Source organism: Canis aureus, chromosome 3 (genome assembly GCF_053574225.1).
Source record: "Canis aureus isolate CA01 chromosome 3, VMU_Caureus_v.1.0, whole genome shotgun sequence".
NCBI lineage: Eukaryota > Metazoa > Chordata > Mammalia > Carnivora > Canidae > Canis > Canis aureus.
The window spans coordinates 85829187-85843428 of NC_135613.1; the positions used below are offsets into that span (position 1 = coordinate 85829187).

The window sequence follows — 14242 nt, forward strand, 5'->3', positions numbered from 1 at the left end:
TTAATCACCTCGTTCAGTAGAAGCACGTAGATAAGACACTGGTGTGTGTGTGTGTGTGTGTGTGTGTGTGTCTGTGTGTGTGTGTGTGTGTGTGGTTTAAATCTTCCCAAATTCCAGGACGATAGAGATGGCCAGGTAGGTGAACGAACAGTGGATGACAGTTTATGAATAACCCATGGTTTTGTGCTTTCCTTTGTCGACTTTTGGAGTACAGATGCCCAAGATATCAGTTATCATTAAATGGGTTTGGTTTGCAGATTTAGCATTCCCCAGACTGACCCCCCCCTCCCGTACAATCCAAGTAGGCTGTCAACAGTCAACGGCCGTACAGGGCTACGGCTTGAGAGTCTGGGCAGACTTCTTTCCCGCTGGCCTGATCAAGTGAACAGTAGATGGTTACACAGGCAAGACTCTTCTGCGTGGCCCACTCTGATCTCCACAGTCTTAGGATGAGGGAAACAAGGCGCAGGCGGGGGCGGCCCTAGCCACGTCCTGCAGCCCATCACAGCAGATGAGAGCAATGAGCTTAGGCCAGGGAGCTATTTCACTAGAAGATCAGGTTCTTGGGGAAGGAAAAGCAGAAGCCAGAGGTGGCAAATGTCAGGAGGGTGGAATCTCTGAATCCCCCAAGGATGCTAAGAACCACATCGTCTTGAACGTGGCCTCACACACTGAAGGCGAATATTGGTTAACCCGGCCCAGGGGAGCCTGCTGCTTCTTTGTTTTTTGTCCTCATTCCATGCAGACGACCCACTTCCCCTTCCGTGCAGGCCCTCACCTCCATCTCTGCCCCTCCCTCTTCTATGTAGCTTCCAAGACTCCGATCTTGCATTTAGACCTAGATGTCCCAGGTTTTCCAATAAAGACTGGAAAAGAGCAAAGACAACAAAACCGCCAAAAGGATGTTTATCAGGAAAAGTGGGAGTTTGTGCCTGGTTCATAGAAAGTTCTCAATAAAGTCATGGCCGTGGTCACTACCATCACCAGTGTAAGCAGGGCAGGACTGAGGGGTGAAAGGAGACAAGGGACTGGCTAATTCTCATCACTGCTCTGCCCCCATTAGAAGAAGTGAGCTAGAAATGCAGCAGAAGGGAATATGTCAGTTTCAAAAAAAAAAAAATAATAAAATAAATAAATAAATAAATAAATAAATAAATAAAAATTACTGTTAAAAATTCTGTTATTTCATTCCAAGGAGACACCTCAAAATCACTCTGCCTCCCTCATGGGGTGATAAATGAGTCATTGTTTAGGGACATGAGGTGACTCCCGTGCCATCTCCAAATGGTTTCAGGCATTTAGATACCATTTATCTTCAATAAATTATGTGTAAATTTAAATCTACTGATCTGAAATCCTAGCTTTTTGTTTGCTTCTTCTGTTTTTGCACATGAGGCTTACAACTCTGTAGATGAAAAAGACCAAGAGTGTTGTCATTAGTTAATAGAACAAGAAACTAATTCCTGGCTCCTGCAATTGCCAACTCCTCTTGAATGTATTTTCTTTAAGATTGCTTTCTGAAAACAATTTGTATTAAGCTCCCGGAATATGCATTTATTGGGGATTTATTTTGATAGGTTCTGTGTAGGTGGTTATTGCAGAATTAATCCTCAGTAAATATATCTTTGATAATCAGTTGATTTTCATTTAACACACAGTAACCACCATCTAAACTCTAGTCAAGTAAATCTTGTCAAAAAAAAAAAAAAAAGAGTAAATACTAACCAGTGATTAAATTAGCTGCTTGTTACCATCTGCAGCCAAATCAACTGGATACATTCAAGAGTAAATTTTTAAGTGGGATTCCCTGGATGCCAAGACTAAGTTGTATTCCCTGACAGTAGTAGGGTTCTCGGGTCTACCTTCAGCTCAGGGCTAGCAAGTTTAAATGTTTGCTTCCTGGGGATAAATGAAGAAAGCATAAAAGCCCAAATGGAATCCACTAGAAGGGGATACTGCGGTCAGCTCATCAGCTGTGCTGCCCCAAGGAGGTCTGTGAGCAGTTCGGTGCAGACTCAGGACGTGCTGACCCTGCCCAGGAGCTCACATGCTTCTAGCAGAACCCTTAGAAAACGGGCGTGGAAATTGGGGTCTGCACCCAAGTTCTAGGTCCAGGAGTTAACAATGTGTGACCTGGGGCCAATGCTGACCTCCTGAGCACCAGATTTCCTCTTTCGTAAGATGGGAATGTAAAGGAATAAGCCTTGGTGTTAGTCTCAAGGGCCACACTGATGTACGTGACAGGATGCTTTACACCGTATGGCCAATGAATAGAGACTCTACCCTCGTGATGTTTTCCCGATGAGCAAGGGCTCGGGATAGCATAGCCTGATGAGGCTCCCTTGCCAACCAAATGCGTTTGGGGGGACGTCGGTATCCAGATAATCCTCCAGATAATCCTCCGCTTCCCAGTAGCTGCGAAACAGAACCACATGAGCTTGTGCTCCAGGCATGATTCCCTCTGCGTGGGGCCCGGACCCAAGTCCACACACTTCCACGGCTCACCTTCCCAAGTGCTCAACCCACCCTTGCTTTGACCCTTTGGGAAGATTGCTAGCCCTCCAAATGGGCGGCAGCGCCAGGTGCAGCAGGACGGCAGCTGACTTACCTCTGTTGTAGGAAGAGCCACAGTGGGTCAGGGGCTGGGGACAGGCCCGTCCTTTACTTCCCTTCCTTCCTTGGGCATTCCTGCAGGGTCCAAACTCTGGAGCTAGGAGCTTCGGGGTGGGGTTCATACCAACATGTCCCTCCCCAGCCCCCAGCTGCTCGGGTTCCCTTTGTCCCTGAAAGGAAGAGGAAGGAATAGACCCGCTTGCTTATCACTAAACAAGCAGACGAGGAAGGCGTGCGACCCCGTGTGTTGCTCCTGCCTGCTCTGGGGGGGAATCTCAGCAAGTCGGGGGGCTCCAGACCCTCAGAGCAGGATGCAAGCCTTGGAGCATGTGGCAGCTGCTGACAGTCACTCCGCCTTCAGAAAGCCACTTGGAATGCAAGCTGCGCATCGCCTTCATCTTTTACTGCCCAGCCAGACTGTTTACTGGAGCAACCTTATTACCAATCTCCTAAAAATCCCCATAAAATCCATAGATCATAGGCTCTAGCATTATTACAGCACAAGCCTACATGATGAGCCTCTGCAGCTACTTGCCAGGGGCTGGAGGAAGCCGGCCGCGGTCACCAGGTCCCCGCAGGCCGACGCGTGTGGACCCCCCGGCTGGCTCCAGAAAGACCGAGAAGGGAGCAAAGAAGAAAGGGCTCTCGGCAGTCTCCCCTTTAAGTTTCCCTTTCTCGTGGATCTTTTTCTGAGGGGGTTCTTTTCCTTTCCCTCTTTGTTCTCTCACTTTCAGATTTATTCCTCCACCCACTGTCTTTCTGAGCCTCAAGAAACAGATGTGGGACTGGAGAAAGACAACTTCATAGTCGGCGGCTCCCACCGGGGGCCCGCGGGGTTCGGGCCTGGCTGGCTGCAGCTGTGGGAGAGATTGCGGATGAATTTCAAAACCTGCCTCTGCTTTGGACGTGATCAACAGTCACAGCAGGGCTTCTGTGTTTGACGATTTGAACAGGCTCAGAGGGAGGGAGAGAATGCAGCCCCTTCGCTCCTTCCCTCCCCTGCCGCGGTGTAGACGCCGACCGGAGGGCGCAGGCAAGCGGGTCCCCCTGCGGGCCGCTGGCGTGCACCTGCCCTGATCGGAGCCATCCTGCACAAGGTGGGCCGCAGGTGCTGCGCCCTCAACACGCAGCCCTGCCCCGGTCCTCATCCGTGGAAGGTGCCAGATACTTAGCAAGATGTGAAGGCGGGGCCGGCCCTTGGCTCCTCCCGGAGAGGCATGGCACCCAGACCCTCGGGGTCCTGGGGCAGCCTCCAGGAGGAGAACACAGGCTGGGAGGGCACCCAAGAAGCCCCATCTTGGGGACCTGCCCCCCTGTCTCCTTCTGGGCTCTCCAGAAGAGTGGCTCAGGAGATGCACTGGTGATAAACATTGCTGGAAGGAGGCTGGAAGCTACAAAAGCCCATGCGATCAATCAATCAATAAACAAACAAATAAATAAATAACCCCTGTCTCGGGTGATTACAGCCTCCAGCCCTATCAGGAAGGTGGTTGTGGTGCTCTCCGAGGTGCTTGTTAAATATTCCTTGATAAAGCATAGAAAGCCTCACTGTCTGCCAGGAAATAACACGACAGCCTCTTAGCTCTCCTGCCTGTAAAATGGGTTGTTGGCTCATGGATTAACTCAACAAACACAGAGTGCGTGTCTCCCTTGGGCACAAATGTACTAGGCGAGGGTCCTATGGGATAAGCTCGTTCTTGTCCTCAGGAAGCTACTCGTTAGATCCCAGGATTCCTTCCTAGAGGGATAAAGTCAATCCTCTGGCCGAAGAAGGGGGCGGAGAAGGGAACGCCGGCCTCTTTCCCTTTTTCTGTGTGAGTCTTGTTCACAGGAAGCTTTCTCGGCCTAGCTCTAGGACGACAAGAAGAGCCAGGTGGACCTCCCTGCTCAGCGGCAGGGCCAGTGCCCTTACAGCTGTTTGGGATCAGCCTCATAGGAGATGGGGGGGACCTCAGAGCACCCCAAACTGCCCTTGTTATAGGAAATAACTCCCAAGGCCGTTTTTCTCCCTGAAAACCTTAGAGCCCATCCAGGGCAGTGCTTCTCCATGTTTGGTCTCTGACCAGCAGCGGCAGCAGCATCACCCCAACTCTGCAGACACGCAGATTCTCCAGCTAGACCTCAGACCTCCTCACACAGAAATGGGAGGAGCTCCAAGCCCTCCAGGGCTCCAGGGTCTCAAACCCTACGGCTGCAGGTTGGAATTGCTTGGGTGGTTTTTGACTCCGCTGATGGCTGGATCCCACTCCCAGGGATCCTGATTTCATCGCTTGGGGTGAGGTTGGGGTACCAGCATTTGAAAACCTGCTCAGGTGATTCTAATGTGCCGTCCCAGTGGAGAACCGCTGGAGGAGGCTGAAAGCCCTGCTGTGGAGAAGAGGAGCCCTCGGATCCTTGCCCTACCCCAGAACTTCGGCTGCTACGCTTTTTGTTTTCTAGAATCCTTGGCAATTTCCAGACATTTGCACAGTCATTAAGGAAAAGATGCTAATTAGTTGCATCTAAGCTGGCACCTCTCACCTTCCTTTCTGGAGCCGTCTCACAGATAAATGGGCAATGTGCAGCGAGGCGAGGTCAGTCGCGGTTCCTGGAGCTTCCTGGAAACACAGGGAAGTGGCTGGCACAGCTGGTTTTGCACAGCTGGCTCTTCTCTGCCACTTTGTGTCGGAGTCACAGAGGGGGCTGCAGGCTGAATGCAGCAGGTGGGTTGCCTGTACCCGCTGCTCGCTCTCAGACCTCCTCCCCCGACATTGCTTCTCCCCCCAATCCCTACCTGGGAGTGGTGCAGAAAGAAGTGCAGGGCTGACGGGGGCGGGGGGTGGAAATTGAGATTCCTTAGACATTTAGCACGTGATGGTGTCTGATTGTGAAAATCGATAAATATTCTCACTGGGAAGAAAAGAGAAATCTAGCCAGCCAAGCTCCGTGTGAAGCCAGGAAGGGAAAGGAAAAGCATTACTCACAGGAATTCTGGTCTCCAATGGAAACCTCAGAGCAGCATAAAGCCAGTTTCCTTCTGACACGCTGGGGCCAGGTTCATTGCCCATCTTGGCAGCTGCCCCATCTCACCCCTGGACATGTAGCCTGGCTCCTGAGAAGACTTCATCCCCCATCCTAGAAAAGAACAGGAGGGCACGTGATGGGCGGACAGGGACTATCCGTTATCCCCCATGCACTCATCAGAGTCCAGGTGACGTTTCCCTGGGCCTGTTCTTACCCACCAGCAGGGCACTGGTAGTAGACCTCCCTCCCCGGGGGCCCGAGAAGATGTGGGTAGGAAAAGGAAGAGGCTTTTGCATCTCAGCAATGTTCTGGGAACACGGAAGAAAGTCAGAGAGGGTCCACCCCACCTCCATCCCATTTGGATGGCTGGCTGGAGAAGAGGTTTTGAAGCCATCCCATGCCTTTTACAACATACTGTACCTTTGGATGAGCCTACGTAATTTTTCTGCATCAATAGGCTCAAAAGCAATCCTCATTTTCTTTTCCTCCCAGCAGTATGGCATGGACCATGACGGCACCTCTGAAACGAGAGAATAGCTGCAGGTCTATAGGCGTCATCTCCCCGGTGGCACAGGCAGGGGCAGAGAGATGGCGCAGAGCCTTGGCCGAGCAGGGCCTGTTGTGAAGGTGCTGCTGGAGCTCAGGGAGCTCACCTGTGGCATCAGGGCTCCGGTGGAGGGATTTCCAGAGCCCCAGTTTGCACAGAGGAGGACCATGGGTGTCAGGGGAATAAAGGAGGGACACTGCCGAGCCCTGAGCCAGAGCCCCTGCCTTTGCATCCTTTCTCTTTCCCTGGAGACCCAGAAGCCATCAGAGGGAGGGTTGCATCAAGGTGGTCCTCGGCTCCAGATAGAGCCAGCCATGGAGCCCGACTTTGGAGGAAGTGCACAAGTGTCTGCTTAACCCCCTCTCCTGGGGCGCTGAGCTGGCTCCATTGGTAGAGGGCGCGACTCCTGATCTCAGCTCCGTGAGTTCAAGCCCCACTTCGAGCAGACGGTTTACATAGAGATACATAATCTTCTCTCGGAAGGCGACCCACTTCCAGGGAACATATTTGAACCACATCTGGAGTGCATACATTTTGAACTTGCCGGGTCCTCTGCGCTCCGTGTCAGGCATCCTTTCTTCACTCTCGAAGGCTCTGGAGCGCCCTGGGCTGTGGGACTGAAGGGGTGGCCTGGCTTGTCCTTGGCACTCACTGTCACAGTCCGGAACGGAGATCTGGAGAAGGAGAATCCCTTCAGTGGGAACCATTTTTGCGCAGCGAGGCTATCGCTGTGTGTGGTTTTCCCCATGGCCCCATAAAGAGCAGCCAAAAAAAAAAAAAAAAAAATTAGTAGAACGAATCGGGCTTGTAGGGCCTTGAGTGGGGAGAGGATGTCAAGTCAGCCCCATCGGCAGCGTGAGCTCCTTTCGGGCTGCATCGGAGCCCTGCTTCGGGCTTCAGGACAGCTTCGGGAACTGCGCGGCAGAGACGCTGTGCAGTGCACGCAGGGAGGGCCCAGGGCTCCTGTCCCCGCGTTGGGAGGATGGGGACAGGCGGGGGTCAAAGATGCCTTGTGCAGCATTGCAGCGGGGGCAGCTCGGAAGGGCCAGCCCCGTCCCTGAAGATTTCCCTGACCGCCTCCACCACGTGGCACGGCATAGTTCTTTCTTTCATGTTCTTCTCAGCACCCAAATGAAAGACACCGGTGCCTCCTGCTCTCATGGCACCCCGTGCCCGCCCCCGTCGTGTCGGCCAGGAGGCTGTGTTGGGATTCAATGCCTCCCCGTCTGTTTCCCTCCAGACCGCAGGAAGGAGGAATCATATCTTTCTTTCTTTCTTTCTTTCTTTCTTTCTTTCTTTCTTTCTTTCTTTCTTTCTTTCTTTCTTTTTTCTTTCTTTCTTTCTTTCTTCTTTCTTTCTTTCTTTCTTTCTTTCTTTCTTTCTTTCTTTCTTTCTTCTTTCTTTCTTTCTTTCTTTCTTTCTTTCTTTCTTTCTTTCTTCTTCTTCTTCTTCTTCTTCTTCTTCTTCTTCTTCTTCTTCTTCTTTCTCTTTCTTTCTTTCTTTCTCTTTCTTTCTTCTTTTTTTCTTTCTTCTTTCTTCTTCTTCTTCTTCTTCTTCTTCTTCTTCTTCTTCTTCTTCTTCCTTCCTTCCTTTCTTTCTTTCTTTTTTAAGATTTTATTTATTTATTTGTGAGAGACACACAGAGAGAGGCAGAGACACAGGCAGAGGGAGAAGCAGGCTCCATGCAGGGAGCCTGACGTGGGACTCAATCCCGGGACTCCAGGATCATGCCTTGGGTGGAAGGCAGGAGCTAAACCACTGAGCCCCCCAGGAATCCCCCTGGGATTGTATCTTTCATCTCTGTGGCCCCAGAGCTTTGATACCATCTGGTGTTCAGAGATCCACATTTCCTTATCCGCGGTTCCAAATTCAAAAAGGTCTGAAAATCCAAAGTTTGCTTATCATTCACTTTGCAGCAAAATCTGGGCCAGGTGTCGCCATGTTTGCAAAGTCAAAATGTGGCAGAGTGAGGACAACGTATCTCTAATAGCTGCACCGTGGAGCACATGCTGGGAGCCAGTGCGGGCAGCAAGCTGTGGGCAGAGCAGACACGTCGGGTCCTCTGGAGTCGGCTGGGAGGGGGCCTCAAGGCACAGCACTGCAGCGGGGTTTAGATGTTAGATACGGGGAAGCCTGTTGGCACCGTGGGTTAAACACCCAACTCTCCACTCAGGTCATGGTCTCAGGGTCATGAGGTTGAGCCCCGCATCGGGCTCTGCGCTGAGTGTGGAGGCTGCTTAAGGTTCTCTCTCCATCTCCTCTGCCCCTCACCCCCCATCCCCGCTGTCATGCTACCCCCACCCCCAAAAAAATGTTAGCTCTGATTCCCAAAGATGAGGGAGTGGGATGGGGAGATGCGCCTGGCTCAGCACTCACACCTCTCTACTTCCCCAACTTTTTAAAAAATATTTTATTTATTTATTTATTTATTTATTTATTTATTTATTTATTGGTGTTCAATTTACTAACATACAGAATAACCCCCAGTGCCCGTCACCCATTCACTCCCACCCCCCGCCCTCCTCCCCTTCCAACACCCCTAGTTCGTTTCCCAGAGTTAGGAGTCTTTACGTTCTGTCTCCCTTTCTGATATTTCCCACACATTTCTTCCCCCTTCCCTTATATTCCCTTTCACTATAATTTATATTCCCCAAATGAATGAGAACATATAATGTTTGTCCTTCTCCGACTGACTTACTTCACTCAGCATAATACCCTCCAGTTCCATCCACGTTGAAGCAAATGGTGGGTATTTGTCATTTCTAATAGCTGAGTAATATTCCATTGTATACATAAACCACATCTTCTTTATCCATTCATCTTTCGTTGGACACCGAGGTTCCTTCCACAGTTTGGCTATCGTGGCCATTGCTGCTATAAACATCGGGGTGCAGGTGTCCCGGCGTTTCACTGCATCTGTATCTTTGGGGTAAATCCCCAGCAGTGCAATTGCTGGGTCGTAGGGCAGGTATATTTTTAACTGTTTGAGGAACCTCCACACAGTTTTCCAGAGTGGCTGCACCAGTTCACATTCCCACCAACAGTGTATGAGGGTTCCCTTTCTCCACATCCTCTCCAACATTTGTTGTTTCCTGCCTTGTTAATTTTCCCCATTCTCACTGGTGTGAGGTGGTATCTCATTGTGGTTTTGATTTGTATTTCCCTGATGGCAAGTGATGCAGAGCATTTTCTCATGTGCGTGTTGGCCATGTCTATGTCTTCCTCTGTGAGATTTCTCTTCATGTCTTTTGCCCATTTCATGATTGGATTGTTTGTTTCTTTGGTGTTGAGTTTAATAAGTTCTTTATAGATCTTGGAAACTAGCCCTTTATCTGATATGTCATTTGCAAATATCTTCTCCCATTCTGTAGGTTGTCTTTGAGTTTTGTTGACTGTATCCTTTGCTGTGCAAAAGCTTCTTATCTTGATGAAGTCCCAATAGTTCATTTTTGCTTTTGTTTCTTTTGCCTTCGTGGATGTAAAAATATTTTATTTATTTATTCATGAGAGATAGAGAGAGAGAAAGAGGCAGAGACACAGGCAGAGGGAGAAGCAGGCTCCATGCAGGGAGCCCGATGCAGGACTCGATCTTGGGTCTCCAGGAGATCCCCAATTGGGTCTTGAGTCACCCAGGGATCCCCAATTCCCCAACTTTTTATATTCCTCTCTTCTCTCCAAGTTTTCAAGCCCTCACAGGGCTGGGACTTAAGTCCCCTTTTTTCATCCTTTCTACGTGGCCCCAAGAAAGGTGCTGTGACAACTACTTTGGGGTCAGTACAAAGCAAATGCACTCATGTCCCAGAATGCTCCTGTTGTGCTGGAAATCAGTCTGGGCCTTGCACAGGGTTGGAGTCCAGAATGTTTTCTTGAGGGACACCTGGGTCGCTCAGCAGCTTAGCATTTGCCTTGGGCTCAGGGCGTGACCCTGGAATCCCGGAATCCAGTCCTGCATTGGGCTCCCCGCAGGGAGCCTGCTTCTTCCTCTGCCTGTGTCTCTGCCTCTCTCTCTGTGTCTTTCATGAATAAATAGATAAAATCTTTTTTTAAAAAAGAACATTTTCTTGGATAAATGGGAACTTAAGGAGTGTGACTTTTTGAATTAATAAACTTTAATTTTCAGAGCAGATTTAGGTTCTGGCAAAATTTAGCAGAAAGAAGAGAGATTTCCCCCCACAGAGCCTGCCTTCCGCACACCACCAACCCCCAGAGCCGTGCACTGGCTCAGGTTCCTCTACCTACATTGACATGCCATGACATGCCAGTATATTTATTTATTTATTTATTTATTTATTTATTTATTTATATTTTTTGACATGCCAGTATTTTTAAAGATTTTATTTATTTATTTGAAAGAGAGAGAGAGAGCGAGAGTGGCGGGAGAGGCAGAGGGAGAAGCCGACTCCCCACGGAGCAGGGAGCCCGATGAGGGACTCGACCACAGGACCCCGGGGTCACGCCCTTAGCCAAAGGCAGATGCTCCACCTCTGGGCACACCCCCCCCCCACCTCGGGTGCCGGACAGGCCAGTATCTTAATGCTCCTCTGTTCTTCCTCAAGAGCGACAACGGAGCAGACAGGCCTCGCCCCGCGGCTCTGCTTCCACACCTCTCTTTCCTGCCCCCACTCGAGGTTCTGGGTCCGCTGAGAAACTTGTCCGACTGCAAAGTGGCGGAGCAGAGACAGAACAGGATTACAAGCTTTGAAGGTGTAAACACTGAGAAGGCAGAGGAATCACTCCTGTGCAACAGAGGGAAACGTGGAGGCATAGATATTAAAGATGGGAAAGGGCCTTGGAGATCAGCTCCCTCTCCCGGGGTCAGAGGAGTGCAGGTAATCAAGGCGCAGGAGCTCCTGCCCCTTCCTGCGTGGGGCCCCAGGCAGCGCCAGCCCAGCCCTCTCCGTCTCTATCCACCGTCTCTATCCCCCGGCGCGGCCCAGGGACAGCGGTGCCAACCCCAAGCTCTTGAAACCATTTGCTCTTTTCAGTTTACAAAGTGCATTTAAAATATCACCCAGGCCCTGGCACGTCCCAGCGAAGTTTGCAGGGTGTTGGGACGTCCCTGGGTGAGGGATGGAGCCAAACCGGAGGCTGGAATGCTGAGTCCGCGCCTGGCTGCCTGCGGGCTGCAGCGGGGTCGCCCTCCGGGTTCCCTGGCCACAGCCCGTGACAAAACCACATCCGTTGCCTTTGGTTTAACATCCCCCTTAAAAAAAAAAAAACAAAAAAAAAAAAACAAAAACACGACAAATCGCCACCCTTGTGATGCAGGTGTAGGAAGCGACGTTTCTGAGCCAAATCATTTTAGGAAGAGCTTAAGCAAGGCCCTTCGCCGCGGACACTCCTCTCATCCATAAGATCCAAATGCAGCCCCGAGTCTCTGAGAGGAGAAGAGGAGGCTGCGTTTCCCGAAGATATTTGGCCACGATTCCGTTTTTGGCAGGGCGCCCTGAGTGAGCATCGCTTCGGGGGATTCGGTATTAAACCTGGTCAAATGCGGGGCGGGGGGTGAGTCATGTGGTTATTTTTCAATTTAGTATTCAGCTCTGGGGTGTCCTCCATAGAGGTTCTCAGAGAAACTTGGGAGGAGAAGAAAAAAAAAAAAACAGAAAACTGAAATGTGTAGGAAGAGGCTGAAAGAGTGGAGTTATTCAGGCATAATAAGCAAAAGGTAGCGGCAGGCCACCGAAATCTTCGTTCCGCTACGCAGCACCTTAGGGGATGTGGTACCTAGCCAGTGAGGCTCTGCTCTTGACGGACAAGGCCGCGACCCCGCTGCACCTGCGGCAGAGGGAGGTGGGGCCCCTGGGCTCTGAGCCTTTGAGGCTGGCAGCCAGGCGAGGCTTGCACCCAGCGTCATGCAGTTCTCAGACCCAGAGAGCGTCTCCTAGAGCAAGCATGGGCCACTTGGGGTCCCCCTTCGAGGCAGAGGGCCGAGGAGATGAGCCAGGCAGGGGACACTGGCCTTGCAGGGCCGGGATAACCAGCAATTCCTGTAGGAGCGGAGCTGGAGGGCGGGTACCAAGGTGAAAGCACAGATGCTGTGGGGCAGCCCAGGGCGGGAAAGACCCATGATGTGGCTCCATCCCAAGCAGGAGTGTGGGGAGCTCCTGCGGTGAGTCAGAGCCAGGGCCATCCAAAAAGGTCGCAGAGCTGCAGATGGAAGGTCACCCGGTGGGGGATGCAACCCCCGTCCTGTGTAGGAGTGGCTGGCCCTGACCCCAGGTCACCGGGGCCCCCGCCCGAGAGAAAAGGAGGCTCCCCGCGCCTTCCAGCTTTGGTACCCACGTCCGAAGTCCCCCCTTGGTCCCTGCGGTCTCTGTCTCCCGCCTTCCTTCCTGACCTTTCCCTCAGCGAAGACGGGGAGCGGGCAGTGGGAGGCGAGGGTGGAGGAGAGGTGCGCCGAGCGGCCACAAAACAAAAGGAAACTCATAAAGGGAGGCTGGGCCCTGGGGATGGGCTTCTTGCAAAAATCTCGTGTTTCATTAAATATAGAAAGGAAGGATGGAAAAAAAAATAATATTCACTCATTGTTACAGTTTCAAAGTCGGAAGCCGGCCTTGATTTCAAAGAACTCGTATGTAATGTGATGCATGGCTTTCTCCTCTGTCTCTTTTTATAGGTAAGTGACATTTCATTCTGCTCATCCCCAAGGCAAAGTTGGATGTTTTTAAAGTGGAAAAAAAAAAAATGAGCGGAAAAAGAAACGGGGAAGGTGGGAAGAGGTGGCGGTCGAGGGGTCGCAAAGGTAGGTGCCCGCTGAATTCATCATCCTTTGCACGGCCAGGCGAGGGGGAGGCCGTCCCCCCGGACTCGGTGGCGGAGGCCTCTCCAGAGGACGCGAGGTCCCGGGTGCCCTTGTGGCTTTTGAAAGGGGAGGGACCTTTGCTCTTGGAAAGCGGTCGGTCGGTCGGTGGGTTGCCAAGGGGGCTTTTCTCTGCTGAAGTTTGGATTCTGAGATGAGTTGGAGTTTGCGTCTGATGCGATGAGTCAGCGACTTGGCAGCGCATCGGTGGTAGAGGAAGAAGGGGAAGCGGACAGGTGTGCAGCTGGCGGGGCCGAGCAGGCCTCTCCCGGGCGGCACCTGGCCGGGGATCGCACCTGCCACGGCCGACCGCAGGTGGTATGGGGATTTCTGGACCGAAAGGAGATTCATGGGATGGGTGAGGACATCCGGGTCCTCCAGTCCTTTGAGAATCGTTGGCTTAATTTTAAGGCTTATCTGATGCCTGTGGATGTGTTTTTCCACACTTGCCGGGTGGTCGGGGAGCCTGAACCTCGACTCGCTCCCTCCTTAGCATGAGGCCGACTGGTTTTCTAAACCCAGGGGCTAATTTATCATCATAATCCCCTTCCTTCTTCTTGGTCGTTCGTGCAAGGAAGGCGTTTTGAAGTCCAACAGTCCATCTGGATTTTCTCCTGTTCCAAGGTTCCCCGGGTCCCCCCGCTACGACGAAAGCAGAGGTGCTTTCATTTTTCCTATAACTTGCAAAAGGTCCACCGAGATCATTGATGGCTCTGCCCACACGGATGTGCTGTTCTCTTTGAGAGAGAGGCCAGAGCCCTCAGAGGAGAAGAGCTCAGCCGCAAAAGAGGCGAGTCTGTAGACGGGCGGGAGTTTGAGAAAGAGGCACGAAATACCGGGATTCGCTATTGAAGGTGTTTGATTCTGTTTCTGAGATTTGGGTTACGGCGGTGTTCTTTAAATTCTCTTTCTGTCTGTTTGAACAACGAGGATGCTCAGAACACGACCTCCTCCTCCTCTGACGCGGGACAAGTGCCCCTGGGCTGGGAAAATCTCAGAACCTCCCTCTCATCTCTCTGCACCGTGTCGTGCCCCAAGCTTGTGGCCTTTTTATCATATTTCTGCCGAACGCACGGTGACCCGCCTCCCACTCTCCCCGCGTCAGACAGGCCGGGAATGCCGCGCGGTGTCCGTCCTGCGCGGCGGGGGCGGCTGGGCTGCCGTCCCTCTGACACCCCCAGCCTGCTTTGAGAATGAAGACGTCCTGCCACCAAGAAGCAGCCCTCGAATTTTACCCAATGGGACAAGGAGAAGGTGGGGTTCTTAGCCACGGGGCC

The 14242-nt window shown here is 51.7% G+C and overlaps 1 protein-coding gene across 2 annotated transcripts in view; it reads left to right on the forward strand.

The window, feature by feature from the left end:
• Window positions 1-14242, forward strand: part of NTM (neurotrimin) — a 942893-nt gene that overhangs the window by 270632 nt on the left and 658019 nt on the right. Inside the window, exon 1 of one of the 2 annotated variants that reach the window (XM_077894212.1) lies at window positions 12836-12908. The exons of the other annotated variant lie outside the window; for it this stretch is intronic. Coding sequence (XP_077750338.1) covers window positions 12851-12908 — 58 coding nt within the window. The 5' untranslated portion in view covers window positions 12836-12850. Of the gene's footprint in view, window positions 1-12835; window positions 12909-14242 lie in introns of those variants that run through there. 2 annotated transcript variants of the gene reach the window in all.